Raw genomic sequence first — 22,319 nt, forward strand, 5'->3', positions numbered from 1 at the left:
GAAAAATTATTGCGCAAATACTGTGCAAGATAAAAAATTGCAATGGCCAGCATTTTATTCCCTAGGGTGTCTGCTAAAAAAACATATATAGTGTTTGGGGGTTCTGAGTAATTTTCTAACAAAAAAATTATGATTTATGCATGTAGCAGAGAAGTGCCAAAATAGGCCCGGTATGGAAGTGGTTAAACCCGCGCATGCCCAGAAGCAAGTTATGAGATGGGAGCGCTCGTTCAGGTAAAACTACCATTCATAATGGAGTAAGCACATTTATCACGCTGTAACAGACAAAAAAGCGCAAATCATCTTTTACTAACAAGTAACCAGCTAAAAGCAGCCCAAAGGCGAATAGAACTTCCCCTTTAGAGTGCCGTCGTACGTCTTGTACGTCACCGCGCTTTGTTCATCATTTTTCAAAAACGATGGTGTGTGGGCAACGTCGTTTTTTATGATGAAGTTGGAAAAACGTTGTTTTTTTTTCATGATGAAAAATGTAATTTTCTTTCATGACAAAAAGTGATCGTGTGTACGGGGCATTAGACTTGGTGTCAGTTTTCTTTTCTTTGACTTTTGCCCTCTGTTTTCACCTGGTTATGTGGCCAATAAGGCTGGATTCACATCTATGCAGTTTTAGTGATTTTTGCATTTTGCAGATTTGCACTATAGTCTATTTACCATGGTTTCCTATGGAACACGTTGTGTAGTGCAAACTTGCAAAATGCAAAAAGCACTAAAAATGCATAGATGTGAATCCAGCCTGACACACCCTCCTGTATTAGTGAGATACAACTCTGGGTGAATGAGTTCAGGAGGCACAGCAGACAGCACTACTGTCAGTTTGGGGGGAAGGTAGTGGTAAATGTATTAGCACATAAAAATCCACTAACTGAAGCCAAACTATAGAATGGGTTAAAAACAATAAAGAAAAGACATGGGTAATTATGGAATATCGAATTAGTAAAGCCACACTGGGGAAGATAGTGTTGATTCCAGCACAATACAGGGAACTCAGTAAGAAAACACACAGTATCACATGGAATGCAATTACAATTTGGGATAAGGTACATAACAGGGAAAAATGGGACTTTAATTCCCCGCTACTACCACTAACGGATACAAAATACTTCACACCGGGTATAGATAATATTTTTGGAAAATGGATTACACAAGAGAATGCACAATTGAAAGACGTAATGACACTGGATAGATTGAGTACATACCAGGAATTAAAAAATAGAAGGGAATTGGTAGTGATTGATGAATGGCGGTATGCCCAGTTAAAACACTTCTTTGAGGCGTTACCCCAGCCTATTAGATCGGCTGCGAATCTACTCTGGAGAAACTGTGGAGGAAAAGGAGGGATCTATAAAATATTGAAGGATGTGGAGGGACTGGACATACCGCCATACACAGTGCCGATCCTGACCTCCCTGGGGCCTTAAGCAAATTGACATGTCACATTAAAGTTGAGAAGTGAGGGCTGCCGAAAATGACATGTCACATTAACCACTTGCTTACTGGGCACATATACCCCCCTCCTGCCCAGGTGAAATTTCAGCTTCCGGCACTGCGTCGCTTTAACTGACAATTGCGCGGTCGTGCAAAGTGGCTCCCAAACAAAATTGACGTCCTTTTTTCCCCACAAGTAGAGCTTTCTTTTGGTGGTATTTGATCACCTCTGCGGTTTTTGTTTTTTGCGCTATAAACAAAAAAGAACGACAATTTTGAAAAAAATACAATATTTTTTACTTGTTGCTATAATAAATATCACAATTTCTAAAAAAAAAAATATTTTTTTTTTAGTCTAGGCCGATACGTATTCTTCTACATATTTTTGGTAAAAAAAAATAAAAATCGCATAAGCGACTGGTTGTGCAAAAGTTATAGCGCCTACAAAATAGGGGACGGAATTATTATATTTTTTTTTTACTAGTAATCGCGATCTGCGATTTTCATTGGGACTGCGACATTATGGCGGACACATCGGACACTTTTGACACATTTTTGGCGCCATTCACATTTATACTGCGATCAGTGCTATAAATATGCACTAATTACGGTATAAATGTGACTGGCATTGAAGGGGTTAACACTAGGGGGTGAGCAAGGGGTTAAATGTGTACCCTGCATAGTGTTCTAACTGTGGGGAAAGGGGGGTGACTGGGGGAGGTGACCGATCTGTGTCCCTATGTACAAGAGACACAGATCGGTCTCCTCTCTCCCTGACAGGCTGCTGTCTTTGTGAGAGCCGGCAATGAGAAATTATCTCATATGTTTACATATGAGATCATCTCTCATTGGCCGCACAGATCGCCTACCAAACGGCGATCTGTGATTGGCTGTGTCCAAGGGACACGGCCAGCACAGAGTTTCCCCGCTGCGCGCGCGGGGAACGAGGAAAGGGGCGGACGTCTTGTTGGATTTTCAGGTCTGCGCTGTAGCCGTCATTCGGCTATAGCGCGGGCCTCAGGTGGGTACATTTGAGAGGCGGAGGGGGGGGGCTTGGGCGCTGCCGACAGTGACATGTCATTTTAAAGATTAAAAGATTAAAGTTGAGAAGCAGGGGGAGGGGGTGTTCTGCTGTCGGATATGACATCTTACATTAAAGTGAGAAGCGGGGGGTGCTGACTTCTTACCTTTTCTCCCGTGCAGCCAGCGAGTTGAGGGGCCGAAAATGACTTTCTCACCAGGCGGGGCCTCTAGTAATTTGGGGGGCCCTCCGCAAGTTTTACGGGGCGCTAAGTGGCTTGCATAGCGGATCGGCCCTGGCCATACATTAGGAAGTGGGAAGAGGAACTGGGGGCACAGTTGAATGAAACAGAGATAAAGCAACTAATGAAGAGGGTACATTCCACGTCAGTAAATAGTAATATGACAGAGTTAAATTATAAGTGCCTGGCGCGCTGGTACATAACACCCGATAAGGCACATAAATGCCATAAGGAGACATCAGAATTTACCTGGTGAGGGTGCAGAGAAATAGGGACTATAGCACATATTTGGTGGACCTGCCCAAAAAAAAAAAAAATACTGGAGCATGATTAGACATCTAATAATAGAAATAACTAACATCGAAGTTCCAGATGACCCGTGGGGATGTTTACATCATGGGATTAGAATCCCATCTACGAGATATTTGAAAACATTGCTCCCACAGCTCCTAAATGCCGCAAAGAGTTAAAAGGGGTTGTAAAGGTACAATTTTTTTTTCCTAAATGGCTTCCTTTACCTTAGTGCAGTCCTCCTTCACTTACCTCATCCTTCCATTTTGCTTTTAAATGTCCTTATTTCTTCTGAGAAACTTACTGTCTGTAACTCCACACAGTAATGTAAGGCTTTCTCCCTGGTGTGGAGTGTCGTGCTCGCCCCCTCCCTTGGACTACAGGAGAGTCAGGACACTCTCTACGTTGCAGATAGAGAAAAGAGCTGTGTGTTAGTGGGAGCGTTCTGACTCTCATGTAGTCCAAGTGAGGGGGCGAGCACAACACTCCACACCAGGGAGAAAGCCTTTCATTACTGTGTGTAGTTACAGACAGAAGAACAGGAAGTGAGGATTTCTCAGAAGAAATAAGGACATTTAAAAGCAAAATTGAAGGATGAGGTAAGTGAAGGAGGACTGCACTAAGGTAAAGGAAGCTATTTAGGAAAAAAAAATTACTTAACAACCCCTTTAATACCCTGACATTGGCAAAGAAAGGGAAAACCGTTCGGTGGGTGATTGGTGTAATAAAATTAATGAAATACAAAATCTAGAATATCTGAAGCCTCGTACACACAAAACACATCGTTTTCCTCGTCGAGTTCCTTGTTAGGCTGTCGAGAAACTCGACAAGCCAATTTTCTCCATTCCCGTCAAGGAAATAGAGAACATGTTCTCTTTTTGGCTCGTCGAGTTTCTCGACAGTTTCCTCGACGAAAATGTACACACGGCCGGTTTCCTCGGCAAAAAAATATCTCCCAGCAAGTTTCTTGCTGGTTTTTGCAGAGAAACTGTCGTGTGTACGAGCCTTAAAGCGGAGGTTCACCCTTAGAGAGCACTTTTTAGCCTTTGATTCCTGCTCGTTTTGTCTAGGGGAATCGGCTATTTGTTTTAAAATATGAGCTGTACTTACCCGTTTACGAGATGCATCCTCTCCGTCGCTTCCGGGTATGGGCTGCGGGAATGGGCGTTCCTTCTTGATTGACAGTCTTCCGAGAGGCTTCCGACGGTCGCATCCATCGCGTCACGATTTTCCGAAAGAAGCCGAACGTCGGTGCGCAGGCGCAGTATAGAGCCACACCGACGTTCGGCTTCTTTCGGCTACGAGTGACGCGATGGATGCGACCGTCGGAAGCCTCTCGGAAGACTGTCAATCAAGAAGGAACGCCCGCTCCCGAAGACCCATACCCGGAAGCGACGGAAGAAGATGCATCTCGAAAACGGGTAAGTACGGATCATATTTTAATACAAATAGCCGATTCCCCTAGACCGAACGAGCAGGAATCTAAGGGGGAAAAATAAAAATTTTAATAAATGGGTGAACTCCCGCTTTAATGCCGCATACAGATGGTCATTTTTTGTGATGAAAAAAAAATGACGTTTGAAGTGATGAAAAAAAACGACATTTTTGAAACTTCATTTTCAAAAACGATGTTGCATACACACCATCATTTTGAAAAATGATGAACAAAGTGACGGCACTCTAAAGGGGAAGTTCTATTCGCCTTGAGGCTGCTTTTAGCTGGTTACTTGTTAGTAAAAGACGTTTTGTGCTTTTTTGTCTGTTACAGCGTGATGAATGTGCTTACTCCATTATGAATGGTAGTTTTACCACCCGTCTCAAAACTTGCTTCTGGGCATGTGCAGGTTTAAAAACGTCGTTTTGCCCACACACTATCATTTTCATTGACACAAAAAATGACATTTTGAAAAACGACACAAAAAATTCGAGCATGTTCGAATTTTTTTTGGTCGTTTTTCTGAAGACATAAAACGACATTTTCCCCACACACTATCATTTTAAATGACGTTTTCAAAAACGTCATTTTTTTTCATCACAAAAAACGACCGTCTGTATGCGGCATAAGGCTCAGTGACATAGAGGTCTTAGAGGAGTATGAGGAGAAATGGAAGCGATGGGTAGACTACAAGCAGACAATAAAATTCGCAGAAATGATGGGAGCATAAGAAAGCATATTTCATGACCGACTCGATGTGAGAAAAGAATATGGCCTGGAGGTTCTAGGACGGATAGGTAGGGAGAAGGGAGGAAGGGTGTTTGGGTTTATATTGTGTTTGATGTTTCTCAGTTAAGGACGTTTTTCAATCATGAATGTTTTAGGTGAGAAGAGAAACTTGTTTAACCACTTCCTTACTGGGCACTTAAACCCCTTCCTGACCAGAGGACTTTTTGCGATTCGGCACTGCGTCGCTTTAACTGACAATTGCGCGGTCGTGCGACGTGGCTCCCAAACAAAATGAACGTCCTTTTTTCCCCACAAATAGAGCTTTCTTTTGGTGGTATTTGATCACCTCTGCGGTTTTTATTTTTTGCGCTATAAACAAAAATAGAGCGACAATTTTGAAAAAAAAAAACATTTTTTTACTTGTTGCTATAATAAATAGCTCAATTTTTTTTTTACGTTTTTTTTTTATCCTCAGTCTAGGCCGATACGTATTCTACATATTTTTAGTAAAACAAAAAAAAAAAATCGCAATAAGCGACTGGTTTGCGCAAAAGTTATAGCGCCTACAAAATAAGGGACAGAATTATTATTATTTTTTTTTTTTTTTACTAGTAATGGCGGCGATCTGTGATTTTTATTGGGACGTTATGGCGGACACATCGGACACTTTTGACACATTTTTGGCGCCATTCACATTTATACTGCAATCAGTGCTATAAATATGCACTAATTACTGTATAAATGTGACTGGCAGGGAAGGGGTTAACACTAGGGGGTGAGCAAGGGGTTAAATGTGTACCCTAATTAGTGTTCTAACTGTGGGGGAAGGGGGGTGACTGGGGGGGTGACCGATCTGTGTCTCTATGTACAAGAGACACAGATCCGTCTCCTCTCTCCCCTGACAGCACCGCTGTCTGCGAGAGCCGGGAATGAGAGATGATCTCATATGTAAACATATGAGATCATCTCTCATTGGCCGCACAGATCGCCTAGGAAACGGCCGCTCCGATTGGCCGTTCACGGCGATCTGTGACTGGCTGTGTCCAAGGGACACGGCCAGCACAGCAGTTTCCCGCTGCGCGTTCGGGAGCGCGCGCGGGGAACATGCAAAGGGGCGGCCGTAAAAAGACGGCCTGTTAGAGATTGGGAGCCGCGCTGAGGCCATACAAAGTCGTACGGCCGTCAGCAAGTGGTTAAAGTAAAGAGATGTCTTTCATGAAAAATTAATAAAGAAATATAAAAAAAAAAAAAAAAACTCCAGGTCACACTTTATAATCCGTTAAAGGATAGAGTTTGGTTTGGTTTCTGGGATAAAGTGAAAAAATAAAATAAAAATGCAATATAATAGATTTTTGCTTTTGTGTTTAATACTGCTTTATGGATTGGTAAGCTGCAATATAATACATTTTTGCTTTTGGTTTTAGATATGCTTTAATTATTGTTACATATACTGTAGAGTGTTATTACATTCTTTTACTGATGTGTATGTTGGCTCATAGGAATGCTTATTGTTAAAGTGAGTTTGTCTGAATAGAAACACAGTAAATAAATACTCAATGAATTGTGTTTCTTATCTCCCAAACCTTGTTGGCAGACATAGTGAAACACAGTTATCTGTAAAGAATGTTGCAGTCATCAGTTTTCAAAAATTCTAAAGTCACTCCCTTTATGGTATCTGATGTGTGAAAGCCATTTGCAGACAGTCTGTTATCTAATCCAAGGCACAACGCCGCTAGTTCCATATGTGCTTATAGGATAGACAACCTTTGAAAATGATTTTCTTTTGAAATATATCCGGAAGTGTATTTAATCACTAGTTGTGTTAAAGTGGAGCTCCAGCCAAAACCTTTTTTATTTTAGGTATGGCTATGGAGCAGGAAAGGATTAGAGCCTATGTGATATTATCTTTTAGGCCTAGTTCACACCTATGCATTTTTTAGTGCATTTCCACAGAAACACACTGCAGTCCATTTAACATGGTTTCTATGGGTCACGTTCACATCTGTGCATTTTATGGAAAGGGCCAGGCATTTTTTTTTACTGTCTTTAATGGGGACACAAAACCTCACAGAGATTCTTATCCTCCCCATTCTACCAAAATGTTTTCTGTGTCTCCTTTGTAGAGTCTGTCTTGGTGACACAACATAATCTCTTTCTCTATACCAAAAAAAACAAAAACAACTTTAACTACTTGCCGACCTGCCGCCGTCATTCTATGGCGGCAGGTTGGCTCTCCTGCGCGAGAGCCCATAGCTCTACGTCGGCTCTCTCGCAGGCCACTAGGGGCGCGCGCCCCCCCCGCTCGCCCCCGACTCCCGTGCGCATGCCCGGCAGGCGCGATCGTCGCCGGGCACACGCGATCGCTCGTTACAGAGCGGGGACCGGGAGCTGTGTGTGTAAACACACAGCTCCCGGTCCTGTCAGGGGGGGAAATGCTGGTCCTCTGTTCATACAATGTATGAACAGAAGATCAGTGATTTCCCCTAGTGAGGCCACCCCCCCTACAGTTAGAACACACCCAGGGACATACTTAACCCCTTCCCCGCCCCCTAGTGTTAACCCCTTCACTGCCAGTGGCATTTTTATAGTAATCCAATGCATTTTTGTAGCACTGATCGCTATAAAAATGCCAATGGTCCCAAAAATGTGTCAAAAGTGTCCGAAGTGTCCACCATAATGTCGCAGTACCGAAAAAAACCGCTACCATTACTAGTAAAAAATAATATTAATAAAAATACCATAAAAATACCCCCTATATTGTAAACGCTATAACTTTTGCGCAAACCAATCAATAAACGCTTATTGCAATTTTTTTTTACGAAAAATATGTAGAAGAATACGTATCGGCCTAAACTGAGGAAAAAAAATGTTTTTTTATATATTTTTGGGGGATATTTATTACAGCAAAAAGTAAAAAATATTAATTTTTTTCAAAATTGTCGCTCTATTTTTGTTTATAGCGCAAAACTAAAAACCGCAGAGGTGATCAAATACCACCAAAAGAAAGCTCTATTTGTGGGAAAAAAAGGACGCCAATTTTGTTTTGGGAGCCACATCGCACGACCGCGCAATTGTCAGTTAAAGAGACGCAGTGCCGAATCGCAAAAAGTACTCTGGTCTTTGACCAGCAATATGGTGTGGGGGTTAAGTGGTTAACTTAAAGCCTAGGTTTAGTTAAAAAAAAAAACAGAAAAAAAAAAATCAGCACAAGGAACATAACTTACTAACAATAGGATGTGCCCCTTGTGCTGCTATCTTTTGGTTTAGGTGAAATGTATCCCTTCTGACCCCTCTCCCACCCCTTTTCCACCCCCCCATTGATGGTAATAGTAGCCTTACTATATACAGTATCTATGGATGAAAAGCGATCTGTGAATGGAGGACAGTTGGATGATTGAAAGGTCCTCCGCTTCCATTTATAGGCCGTTTTCATCCATAGAAGCTATACAGTAGTACGGCTTCTATAAATGAAGAAGGTGTTCGGGAAGGGTAGGCATAATTGACACTCTGACAGGTTCCTCGACTCCCCCATTGCACTTGAAGGTTATGAGGTTAGGTTAGAGGTTTGCCTGAGAAATGTATGTTATCTTCCTGGAAAGTCGCTTCAGTTAAGACAGTGATCCGACTTCTGAGGCGACTTCCATTGAAATCAATGGGTACAAATCGCCTACAAGTCGGATTGAAGTAGTACAGGAACCTTTTCTGAAGTCGGATCGCCTTGAGTCGTGTGTATTAACACCGCTCCCATTCACTTCCATTGTTTTTCTCTACAGCGCGACTTGAGGCGACATGAAGTCGGATCGCAAGTCGCCCCAGTGTGAACCGGCTCTAAGGGGGATTATAACCTCAGTCAGATTTTTTTTTTTACCATTTGTGACTCATTGGGGAGATTTCACTTCCTGTCTTATAGACAAAACAGGAAGTGAGAGAAAATCCCTCTAAAGTGAGGGAATCCATGGTTGCCACCAGAGCTAGTGTCCCATTAAATAAATCGCCCTTTATTTGCTCTGGTGACAACCCAAATGTTTGGATTTTTATTTACTTTCACTTTCAACGATAAGGGTAAACATGATAAACAGAGGGGGTGAATTTCCCAAATGGGGGTACAGACAGCATTAAAAACCTGACAGGTATTCTAATCCCTTATGAGTTGTGTTTTGTGGACCAGAGAACAGGAATGGTCTATGGTTTTTGCTGCAGACAAAATGTTTGGTTTTGAAAACAGCAATGTAAAGTAGTATTGTCTATTGGATTTTCACGATTGTTTGTATACCTGTTTGGGAGATTTCTTCTCACTTCTTATCTGTATAGGAAATATTGGTAAATCTCTAAAGCAGGGAAATGGAAAAAAGCGAATTTTTACTAGAATGAAGACAAGAAAGAACATCTGACAATTGGCCAGATTCACAAAAGGGATACAACGGCGTTTCTCCTGATACGCCGTCGTATCCCTGTTTCTATCTATGCGACTGATTCATAGAATCAGTTACGCATAGATATCCCTAAGGCCCCGTACACACCATAGAATCTATCCGCAGATAAATCCCATCAAATGGGTTTCAGCGGATAGATTCTATGGTGTGTACACTCCGGCGGATATTTATCCGAGGATAAATCTCCCCTGGGATGGATTTCCAGCAGATGAATATTTGCTGACATGCTCAACAAATCCATCTGCTGAACAGACTCTGTACAGACTCACCGGATCCATCCGTCCAAAGGGATTCCCCGCACGCGTCGTAATGATTTGACGCATGCGTGGAATTCCTTATATGACAGCGTCGCGCCCGGCGCCGCGTCATAATCGCGGCGACGGCGCGACACGTCATCGCCAGAGGATTTCGGCGCGGATTTCAATGCGATGGTGGTACACGCCATCGCATAGAAATCTGCTGAAATCCTCGAGAGGATTTATCCGCGGATACGGTCCGCTGGACCGTATCCGCGGATAAATCCTCTCGTGTGTATGGGGCCTTAGATCCGACAGGTGTAATAGTTGTACACTGTCGGATCTTAGGATGCAGTTCCGCGGCCGCCGCTGGGAGGAGTTAGCGTCGTAAACCAGTGTCGGGTATGCAAATTAGGAGTTACGGCCGATCCACGACGGTTTTTCGCGTCACCACTAGTATAGTTTCCCGTCGCTAAGTTACACTTTTTTTTTGGTGCCTTAACTGTAGTCATTGCTGTCTAAAGTATGGCCGTCATTCCCGCGTCGAAGTTTAAAAATCAACGTCGTTTGCGTAAGCCGTCCGGGAATACGGAAGTACGCTATGCGCGTCGCCGTTCAAAAAAATTATGTCACGGCGCGCAAAGCACGGCGGGAGTTAGGAAACGGAGCATGCGCAGTAGGTCCGGCGCGGGAGCGCGCCTAATTTAAATGGCACACGCCCATTTGAATTGGCCCGCCTTGCGCCGGAGGCCGCGGCCGTAGGTTTTCATCGCAAGTGCTTGGTGAATCAGGCACTTGCGATAAAAAATTGCGGCGGTGTAACTTATTTAGGATAAGTTACGCCGCCGCGATTCTTCGTGAATCTGGCCCACTGTTTTTAGTGCTGTCCGTGCCTTCCTTTCCCAGTGACAACAACACCTCTATTGTTTGTATGGGCATCATAAGGACGGAAGTGTTGGAAAACCTCCTAATGGGTTTCAGACAGAAATTAAAACCTGAAAGAAATATGAACTCTCCCCCACTGCAACTGTATCATAATGTAGTGTAATGAGTACTGGCGCCTAGTGCTCATTATTTGACAACATCATTGGTATCTTGTTTCCAAAAAAGTTATTTATTTTCAGCTAGGTTATAATGGATATTTTTTTCTAAAAGCTCAGTGAAAAGATCTGTACAAAAAACATGTTGGGATTTGGGGTGTAAAGAGAAATATTGCTAAATTAAATAGAAAGGCTTTGAAGGTTGCTATATTCTTTTGCTGCTCAGTTATTGACAACACAAAGGTCAGCATACTTGATTTAAAAAAGATATGATGAAAGATTTCACACCAGGAACATAGATTCATACACCTTCTAGAATGATCTTTACCTGAGTGCTTAGGTTGCAGAATAAATAATAATCAACATTTCCGCCATTCCTAAAAATGTTGAAAACATAATGCAATTTACTTTGTGTTATAACCTCTATACTACTCAATTACACTGGTTATATGCAGGGCTGTCGTAATGCATGGGCACCTCTGGGCACTACCCAGGGGCCCCAGGTGCATGGAGGCCCCATGATAATCTTGCATTACATCATACTTGCCAACTGTCCCAGATTTGCCGGAACAGTCATGCTTTTTACTAAGCTGTGCCGGGATGGCCATGTCCTGGCCAGCGTCCCATAAACTGTACTGTGCCCTCCTGATCCCAGTATTCTGCCCTCCTGACTCCCCTGTACTGTGCCCTTTGTGTTGATTAGTCTTAGATTTTTGGCATGTTTTCTTATTGTTTAAGATCAATTTTATTATCAACTATTTATAATTTAATTATTGAAAGTATGTGCGTAAATTGGGACAGGCTGGTGGGGGCCCCAGTGCATTACTTTGGCCCATGATGCTATTAAGATGGCTCTGGTTATATCAATAGCGAAAAATTACTTTAAAAAAAAAATTAAGTCTGTACAGAGTAACTTCCTTTATGGGTGGAGAAGGTGTCAGATTAGGACTTTTTGTGACACATCTGCTAACAGAAATCCATGCATTTTGTTAAATACCATATTTGATTAATATTTACTCTGTAACAAAATAATTATCATAGATTGTTAAATAACCGGTAGTTGTAAAATGGCACAGCTGAAAACTGTCAAAGGATCAGTTAAATTTAATATCATTGTTATGTTTGTCTTTGTAGTGTGTAAATAAAGTTATAATTTAGTCTCAGATTATGAAAAAAATTAAATAAATTTAGTCTCTGTTATTGTCCTATTATAGGAAATAGGTAGCAAAAGCTAACAAGTGGTTTTATACAACATAATGCCATAACTTATAAGAGAGCAGTACATGTGCCAGAAGAACACGGATGTTATTGGTTCCACCTAGCACTTCTTTTTGCATTTCATACTTGCATAACGTTATTCCCCCTCTTTCTTGTAGTGCTTATCCCGTGAAGTCATCTTTGCACATTATGGAAACAAAATCACAGAAGAAAACTTTCAGGATGCTTGTCCTACTCTTTTATACCTAGTCTATTCTAGACCATGTGACTATGAAGAAACCATCGATATAAAGCCTTCTCCTTCTCAAGGTACAAACTTCGAACTCCTAAATACTGTATATAATGACAAATACAACATATAAGGGAATTGTTTAACCAGCATTTCTCTCATGATTGTAAGCATCTTTAAATATCTAAGGAAGCTTTTTGTCACATTTGTCCATTTAATATGTGAGTTTTTGCTAGATGCTGGAGGATTTAACCATGCAACAGTTTCTTATATCTTTTGGGGACTCTGTTGATCAGATCACAGCGTGCAAATTCCTGGATCCACACACTTGCTGTGACCATCATGAGGGATTCCTACTCTCACTGCTGGATTTTGTAAAATGTATTTTACGCCACGCTATGGAAAACATATGTAGCGTTGTCACTGTAGCCGCTGGTGTAGATTTGCATACAGCAACAGCCTACAATTTTGCTAATTGAACAATCTAGTTTTTTTTTATTACCCCTAATTAGGGGTAAAGTGGAGAACTCTTATGCCGCGTACACACCATCACTTTATGTGATGAAAAAAAACGACACTTTCTGTGAAGTAAAAAACTACGTTTTTGAAACTTCAATTTTCAAAGACGAAGTTGCCTACACACCATCGTTTTCTCACAATGATCTTGCAAAGTGAGGTTACGTTCTCACCACGTTTTACCATTGAAGCTCGCTTCATAAGTAGCTTCTGGGCATGCACGGATGAAAAAACGTCTTAGAAAACGACGTTTTTTGCTACACACGGTCAATTTCTGTGAAGTAAAAAGTGCACTTTTGAAAAACGACACATAAAATTGAAGCATGCTTCAATTTTTTTTGGTCGTTTTTTACAAGACATAAAACAACGTTTTCCCCCACACACAGTCAATTAAAGTGATGTTTTTAAAAACGTCATTTTTTTTCATCACATAAAGTGATGGTGTGTACGCGGCATAAAACATTTGAGCACAATTCTGCAGAGGACAACTCTCACTTTATAAACAGCAGAAACACAATGGGGGTTATTTACGAAAGGCAAATCCACTTTGCACTACAAGTGTAAACTATGGGTCAGATTCACAAAAGAGATACGACGGCGTATCTCCTGATACGCCGTCGTATCTCTGTGATCAGCCCGTCCTAACTATGCGGCTGATTCATAGAATCAGTTACGCATAGATAGCCCTAAGATCCGACAGGTGTAATTGACTTACACCGTCGGATCTTAGGATGCAATTCTAGGCCGGCCGCTAGGTGGCGATTCCATTGCGGTCGGCGTAGAATATGCAAATGACTAGTTACGGCGTTCCACGAAGATACGCGCGTTTGTCGCAATCTCTTACGTCGTCGCTAGTCGTTTTTTCCCGTCGCAAAGTTAAGCCTGCTTTAACATGGCTTATCTTTAGAACAGCCATGTTAAAGTATGGCCGTCGTTCCCGCGTCGAATTTCAGATTTTTTTTTTTGTGTAAGACGTCCGGGAATACGAAACGCCGTAACGCACGTCGCAGTTAAAAAAAAACTTTGGGGCGCTGTAAATTCGCGCAAAGCAAGTCGGGAAATTTTAACACGGAGCATGCGCAGAACGTTCGGCGCGGGAACGCTCCTAATTTAAATGGTGCCCGCCCCATTTGAATTAGGCGGGCTTGCGCCGAGCGGATTTACGTTACACCGCCGCAAGTTTACAGGTAAGAGCTGTGTGAATCAGGCACTTATGCTGTAAACCTGCGGTGGTGTAACGTAAATGGGATACGTTACGCCGCCGCGGAGTAACGTAAATCTCTCTGAATCTGGCCCTATAAGTACAAAGTGCACTTGAAATTGCACTGAAAGTGCACTTGGAAGTGCAGTCGCTGTAAATCTGAGGGGTAGATCTGAAATGAGGCGAAGCTCTGCTGATTTTATCATCCAATCATGTGCAAGCTAAAATGCTATTTTTTATTTTCCTTGCATGTCCCCCTCAGATCTACAGCGACTGCACTTCAAAGTGCACTTTCAGTGCCTTTGGAAGTGCACTTATAGTGCAAAGTGGATTTTCCTTTAGTAAATTAACCCCCAGTATTTCACTCACAGCTGGGAACCATAAGGTAGTTTGCAGAAGTGTAGCTAGACTGGAACAGTCTAGAGGTTGACGGCTGGGGACCATGAAGTAACTTTAGCACAGGTACACGTAGGATGGTTCACAGCTGGGGACCATGAAGCAGCTTTAAGGTGCAGCACAGAAAGGAGGCTCTACCCTCAGAATCCTGGAACAAGATCAATCAATAGGAGCAGCCACTTGTAAAGTAATCCAGCATCCAGTCCCAGGGGCATGCAGCCCCCTCCTCTATGCTCATTCCCTCAGGAGGGGGAAAGACCATCTCCTCAGGGCTCCAAACTATTTAACAGCATTCCAGCCACCAATTCCCACCCCCCCCCCCCTAGGGATTGGCTAGGCCCTGCCCAATATTCAGGCTGGTCATTTGAATTCTCCCTCCCTAAGCTCTAGAAGCTTCTTCTAGAGGCAGGGGGAAGCAATCAAACTCCCAGCCTGTCAAGCTCTGAACAGACCAGGCCAGACAATTACTGCTCCTTTAGTTACATCAGGGGCCAAAAATAAATGAATCACTTTAGAGAGAACTGACACAATAATTTACGTCAATAAAAATCAATGTTTTAAAACAACATTTCGCTTCATATTTTATCATATTTGCAAGGGACAGCCATTGCACATATTAAATATTTATAGCATATTGATAAAATGTGCTACATACAATAGTAGCTGTACTTTAATGTTCCTATCAATCAATGTCTGTGGCACTGTGGCAAGCCTGAAGGCACTGGATCATAGTGGCAAACCTGGGGATAATGTGTCATCATGGCAAACCTGAGGGTACTGTTTCATTGTGGCAGACTTGAGGGCACTGTGCCATGCTACCAAATCTAAGGGTACCATACCATTGTGGTAAACCTGATGATACTGGGTTATTGTGTCAAACATAAGGATACTGTTACTGTATGAAAAACTTCAGGAGACCTGTGCCATCATGACAGATCTAAGGGTGGTGTGCATTTATGGCAAACCTTAAAGTGACACTAAAAGATGTTTTATCCCACAAAAAATAATCCATACACATCAAGTTCTAAACCATGTAATCTCATTTTTAAGAAAAAGTTTCTTTCTCCCTCCCTGTAACATCCCCTGTGATCTCCCAAACCTGTCCTCCTTTCCCCCTACTTTCAATTGTTTGGAATGAGAAGTGCATTAGTAATATTAGTTGAGGTCATGTGCACTGCTCTATGCACACTCCAAATCCTTGAAAACCAGCAGCCGACTGACTCCCGATCAGCTCTCTCTATCAATGGCGGAGAGCATTGATCAGAGTGTTCTAGAAGGGGGCCGTCCCCCCTGTCAGAACACAACAGCTCAGCAGAGAAGATCGCTATACTAACTTTTTATAGTTAGTACAGCAGCTCTGACTGGTTTGAACCCTGATTTTTTTTTGCATCGGTTCTCAATGTAGATTTGGCTAAGTTGGTAGAGTTTCACAGCATTGCTTCCATATGTCAGACCCTCCCCCCTGCTGACTGGTAATCTCATGAACTGATGATTAAATGGTGGAATGATCAGTAGGCAGCAAAAGGAGTCATATGTCCACAGAGAGCAACAGCACAGAAATAGGCAGCAAAAGCAATGGAGGAGCAACAGATTCATTAACAGCAGCACAGGATGGGGGAAATTAAAGTAGAAGTAGTGAAAGCATAGATTTATAGGCAGCAGCAGTAAAGGTTGTGGCAAAGATCAAAAGAAAAATGGGAGAAGCAGAGGCACAGATCCACTGAATGAATGAAGCAGAAACAGGGAGATGTCTGCTTTGCGGGTTCTCAGGCACAGCTTTCTCTCCAGCAGCCCCTCAGGAGGACAATTAGTTACACAGTACAGATAGCACCAACCTGTCAGAAAAGAGAACTAGCATTTTCAGAAAATATAGCTCTTGTATTGCTCTCATGACAGGTTAATTTTCAGAAACTGTAGCTCTTGTATGGCTCGCATGACAGATTTATTTTTAATGATGGTTTATAAAGGAGAGGAGGTTAAGAGTAAGGCCCCGTACACACGACCAGTTTTCTTGGCAGAATTCAGCCAGAAACTCGATGGGAGACATATTCTGCCGAGAAAACCGGTCGTGTGTACACTTTTCACCGAGGAAACCGATGAGGATCTCGTCGGGCCAAAAAGAGAACATGTTCTCTATTTCCTCGTTAGTCAATGGGAAAAGTTGGCTCGCAGAGATCCTCGGCGGCTTCACAAGGAACTCAACGAGCAAAACGATGTGTTTTGCCCGTCGAGTTTCTCGGACGTGTGTACGGGGCCTTAGGCTTTATTTTGGGGTCTGGTATCTGGGTGCTCCCTATATTGTTAATGTGAGCTTCTGGGTTCTTATGAGCCTCCACCCACAGACCCCCACAACCACTGGGCCAGGACTGTGGAGAAGAGGCCCTTGTTCTCATGAACATAGGGACAAGGTGCTTTGCCAAGGAACCCCCCTTCACCATGTTAGGGAAATGTCCTGGTATAATCAAGGAGAGGGGCACACCCTCATTCCCCACTTTATTGGCTAGCCAGAATAGGATAGTTTCTTTAGAAGAGGTAAATAAGAAGGAAATGATCACCATGTGTAAGTACATAAATGGTTCATACAGTGAGTGAACTTGCTTCAGAGTTATTCATTTTAAGGTCATTACAAAGGGCAAGGAGATGTTTTACCTCTCTGCATTCTATTGCAGTAACTTAAAAAACCTTCTGCATGCAGCTACCCCTCAGCCCTCCCAATACGCAATTGAACCCTATCGTGATCCAGCAATGTGCACAATAGCAGAAGCTCCCTTATCTCTCTTGCTTCTCATTGGCTCAGATACAGCACCAAGAGCCATTGGCTCCCATGGCTGTCAATCAGAGCCACTGACGAGAGAGAGAGCAGGGGGTGGGTCCAAGACCTGCTCTGTGTGTCTTAGGCCCCATACACACGACCAAACATGTATGCTGAAACTGGTCCGCGGACCAGTTTCAGCATACATGTTCGGTCGTGTGTAGGCGCGAGTGGGCAGAATTCCAGCAAACATTTGCCCGTCGGGCCTTTTCCCAGCGGGCAAATATTCCTGGACTTGTTTTAAAACCGTCCGCTGGAATCCTGCCCGCTCGGACATGTATGGTCGTCTGTACAGACCTACCGTACATGTCCGAGCGCCCGCCGTCCCTCGCATGCGTCTAATGACTTTGACGCATGCGTGGAAGCATTTAAAAGGCAGGCCCGCCCACGTCGCCGTGTCATCGCCGCGTCATCGTCGCGGCGACGGCGCGGACACGCCCTGCGTATTGTTTACGCGCGGACTTCTGTACGATGGTTAGTACAGCCATCGTACAGAAGTCCCCGGGCAGAACTGTACGGTGAAAACGGTCCGACTGACCGGTTTCATCGTACATGTTTGCCCGTGTGTACCCGGCCTTATGGACACACAAAGCTGGACTCAGGAGCGAGCAACACACAAGTGCCCCCATAGCAAGCAACTTGCTATGGAGGCAATCAGCGGGAGGGAGGAGCCAGGAGTGCCTGCAGGGCACCTGAGAAAAGGAGGATCAGGGCTGCTCTGATCAAAATCATTGCACAGAGCAGGTAAGCATGACATGTTTATTTATGTTCAAACAAAAAAACCCGAACCTGTAATATTGCTTTAAGTGCAGGGAGATCTTATCCTGTATATGTGCCAGAGATCACATACACAATTAAATTGATTCATATATGTTAGCCGAAGGACAGTCAAATCTATAAATGCAAGTTTTTAGAAATGATGGCTTTTAAAAATATATTGCTGTACTTTGTACCACTAGGTTGCAGGTATGAGTTATAAATATGTCAAACTGAACATAATAGGCTTTTTTATCATGACATGATGCTTTTACCTTTATAGGGCAATATGTTCTAGAAGATTGGTTGCTATCATATAAATTGGTCTTGTAAGACTGCTAAGACAGCAAATCTTTTGTTTACCACACATACTAAGACACACTAGAATGGTAATACCAAAAAGGATAATGACAAACTGGTTAAACTGATAAGAGGTATAGAGGAGCTTAGCTATGGGGAAAGATTAGCTGAATTTATTCTTTCTTGCCACTTGAAGACTAGGGCCCGAATTCACAAAGCACTTACGCCGACGTATCTCAAGATACGCCGACGTAAGTACAAATGTACGCCATCGTATCTATGCGCCGACCCACATACTAAGATATGCCTAAAAATAGGCTTCCTACGACCGACGTAACTTGCCTACGCCGTTGTATCGTGGGCGCATATTTACTCTGGGCGCATTTGCCGCTCCCATTGATTTTCTATGTACATATGCAAATGAGGGAGATACGCCGATTCACGAAACGAACTTGCGCCTGGCACATAATATATGCGGTTTGCGTAAGTCGTACGTCCGGCGTAAAGTTATTCCCCATATATGAGGCGCAACCCATGCAAAGGTATGGACCAGGGAACACAGCCGTCGTATTTTACTTCATAGGGCTGGGCGTAGGTTACGTTCACGTCGTAGGCAGTGATCCGTCGTATCTTAGGGAGTAGTTCCGACCTGATTGTGAGCATGCGCACTGGGATACGTCCACGGGACAGCGCATGCGCCTTTTTGTTTTAAGTACTTGTATGGCACTCGGCCCATCATTTGCATGCGATAACATGGTCATGTGACTAATTTGCATAAATTATCACATAAGGTAAATCAAGTCAAATTTTCAAAAAATAACGATTATGCAGTGTTTTACTGCAAAATGAAAAATGCGTCAGTAAGCCCTTAAAACCAATTCACAAACAGAACAGAGAGTGAAAAAACAAGGATTTGCTGGCGGTATCCTATGTGGTATTAGTCAGAAACAGCCTGGGGGTCTCCCCTCAATAGCTGGTTCCTAAGGAGCAGGCCAGTAAGACAGCCACCGTGTCCTTAACCAGGGCCATCTTAAAGGCATGGCAAAAGTAGCAGCTGCCCTGGGCCCTGTCATTGTTGTGGGGCCCAAAGCAGCTGCCTCATACTTGTTGACTATCCCAGTTTAATTTCCCTTCCTCCTGTGCTGTGTCCTGATATCTCAGTGTGAAGTGCTGCTACTAATGCTGCCCAGCTCTGCCCTACTGTTGTGTACAGATGACTCACCCGCAGACCCTGTGTTTACATGTAAATAACCGCCATTCATATGTAAATAACGGGAGAATGCATATGTAAATAGCTGAGGCCCGGCAGCATTAATATGTAAATAAAGGCGGCATTCATATGTATATCATGCCTCTTGCAGTGAAGAGATGATGTGCTGTAACCTCTAGCAACCAATCAGTTAGCAGTATTACTGTACAGTAATCTCTAGCAACCAATCAACAAGAAGAAATAATATGCTGTAACCTCTAGCAACTAATCAGTGAGCTGTAATGTGAGCTGTAACCTCTAGCAACCAGGTCAGTGAGTGGTAATGATATGCTGTAACCTCCGGCAACCAATCACAATCACTGCCTGATCTGATACAGTAAACTGATTTTAAGTCTGATATTTATTGTATGTCTCAGGTTTCACCCTGCAGAACAACTTTTTAGCATAAAATTAGGCATAGTAGCGCGAGCTACAGTATGCCTGTCTTAATTTTTTTATCCCCGTACTCACTGTGTAATCGTACATAGAAGATTCCGACTGCCCGCGGGGAATGGGCGTTCCTTTCAAGAGGGAGGGTGATTGACGGCCGGCTCTGGCACGTCACGATCCCCGAAGACAGCCGGAGTAGGTCTCGGCTCTTCACGGCGCCTGCGCACAGACTATGCGCAGGCGCCGTGAAGAGCCAAGCCTATTTCGGCTATTTCCGGAGAAGCGTGACGCGTGAACCCCCGCTTTAACCACTACACTACCGGCCGCCGTCAATTGACAGCGGCACAATAGCTCTATTGTTCTGACAGGACGTGTCTTTTAGAGCCACTAGGGGGTGCACGCGCGCGCGGCCGGCGGCACGCACCAGCCGCGTTACGCACCAGCCGCGTTACTGGGAACACGATGCGCATGCCCGGCAGCCGCGATGGCCGCCGGGCACCCCGCGATTGCCCAGTAACTGAGCAGGACCGTGGATCTCTGTGTGTAAACACAGAGTTTCACGTCCTGTCAGGGAGAGGAGACCGATGCTGTGTCCCTTGTACATAGGGACACAGATCGGTCACCTCCCCCAGTCAGTCCCCTCCCCCTACAGTTAGAAACACTATGCAGGGCACACATTTAACCCCTTCCTCGCCCCCTAGTGTTAACCCCTTCCCTGCCAGTCACATTTATACAGTAATCAGTGCATATTTATAGCACTGTTCGCTGTATAAAATGTGAATGGTCCCAAAAATGTGTCAAAAGTGTCTGATGTGTCCGCCATAATGTCGCAGTCCCAATAAAAATCGCAGATTGCCGCCATTACTAGTAAAAAAAAAATAATAAAAAAAAATAATAATTATGTCCCCTATTTTGTAGGCGCTATAACTTTTGCGCAAACCAATCACTATACGCTTATTGCGTTTTTTTTTTTTTTTTACCAAAAATATGTAGAAGAATACGTATCGGCCTAAACTGAGATTTTTTTTTTAATTGGGATATTTATTATAGCAAACATTTAAAAATATTGTGTTTTTTTCAAAATTGTCGCTTTATTTTTGATTATAGAACAAAAAATAAAAACCGCAGAGGTGATCAAATACCACCAAAAGAAAGCTCTATTTGTGGGAAAAAAAGGACGTCAATTTTGTTTGGGAGCCACGTCGCACGACAGCGCAATTGTCAGTTAAAGCGACGCAGTCCCGGAAGCTGAAATTTCGCCTGGGCAGGAAGGGGGTATATGTGCCCAGTAAGCAAGTGGTTAAAGACGGCCCTGTCCTTAACAACAAATGACTCATCAGCTGTCAGCGGTTTGGTATGGATTTTAAGGGGAACATCACGTCAAAATTTTAAAAGAAAACGGTGTGGGGCCCTCCCAAGATCCATACCAGACCCTTATCCAAGCAAGCGCCCCCCTCACCCCCCTCCTGGACCATACCAGGCCACATACCCTGGTGGTAAGTCATCCATTGTTGAGGATGTGGCGTTCGGCTTCCCCGCCTGCTCCTTAGCAACCAGCTCAATGCGGTAAATTAGAGCATGAAGAAATACACATTTAAACAAATGCGGCGTTCGTTATTTAACGCAATTTTTTTTGTGAATTGTACTTTCAAAAGCACTATTTTACCGCATTTTATTAGCCGTTATTAGCGGTGAATTGACCCCAATGTCTTCAGTAAGGATTGGTAACCTGCGAGACGGGCTCTCAATTATGTGCCCACTATCAAAACCAGTCACAGTGGTCATCTGATTGGGAAGTCTGTGCCACCCTGGGTGTAAAAGGTTGCCTGGGATGGGTGGGAAGAGGTTTTGTATGAAAGTGATTATCTAGTTTTCCATTTTCTGCTGTAATTATATTGTTATAGAATTTTGTGGTAGAACTATATACTGTATATTATGTACAAAAGTGCTAAATGTTATATGTTCTGTATGTGCTACTCATAAAGTGTAACTTGGTCTGCAATTAGTACCTTCTTTATGTTAAATAAAGCATATGATATATTGATTAATTTTTATATGATAGTAATTATAATATTTATGTCATAATTGTATACAGTAGTAATCAAGATGAACTATAGTAAAACCAATGAAATCAGCATAGACTTCTGTGTCATTTATGAAATCAGTTATAAAGTACAGTGTGATTATTATGGAAATTAAATGAAAAATACTTTTTTTTCAAGATTCATTGCATCTTTTCCAATGTGTCAGAGGTCTTTGAAATCCAGTGTGGTTTACCAGGCGCAGCATGTGCCGCTGCCAAGATTGCACTATCTGAGTCCAGTATGGCTAATACTATTACTTTTTTTTTGTAAGCTTTTATTCCTAGAACTGCCCGTAT

The 22,319-nt window shown here is 43.1% G+C and overlaps 1 protein-coding gene across 1 annotated transcript in view; it reads left to right on the forward strand.

The window, feature by feature from the left end:
- Positions 1–22,319, forward strand: part of SLC39A8 (solute carrier family 39 member 8) — an 81,103-nt gene that overhangs the window by 34,098 nt on the left and 24,686 nt on the right. Inside the window, exon 3 of the mRNA XM_040329928.1 lies at positions 12,249–12,399. Coding sequence (XP_040185862.1) covers positions 12,249–12,399 — 151 coding nt within the window. The remainder of the gene's footprint in view (positions 1–12,248; positions 12,400–22,319) is intronic.

Source organism: Rana temporaria, chromosome 1 (assembly GCF_905171775.1).
Source record: "Rana temporaria chromosome 1, aRanTem1.1, whole genome shotgun sequence".
Lineage (NCBI taxonomy): Eukaryota > Metazoa > Chordata > Amphibia > Anura > Ranidae > Rana > Rana temporaria.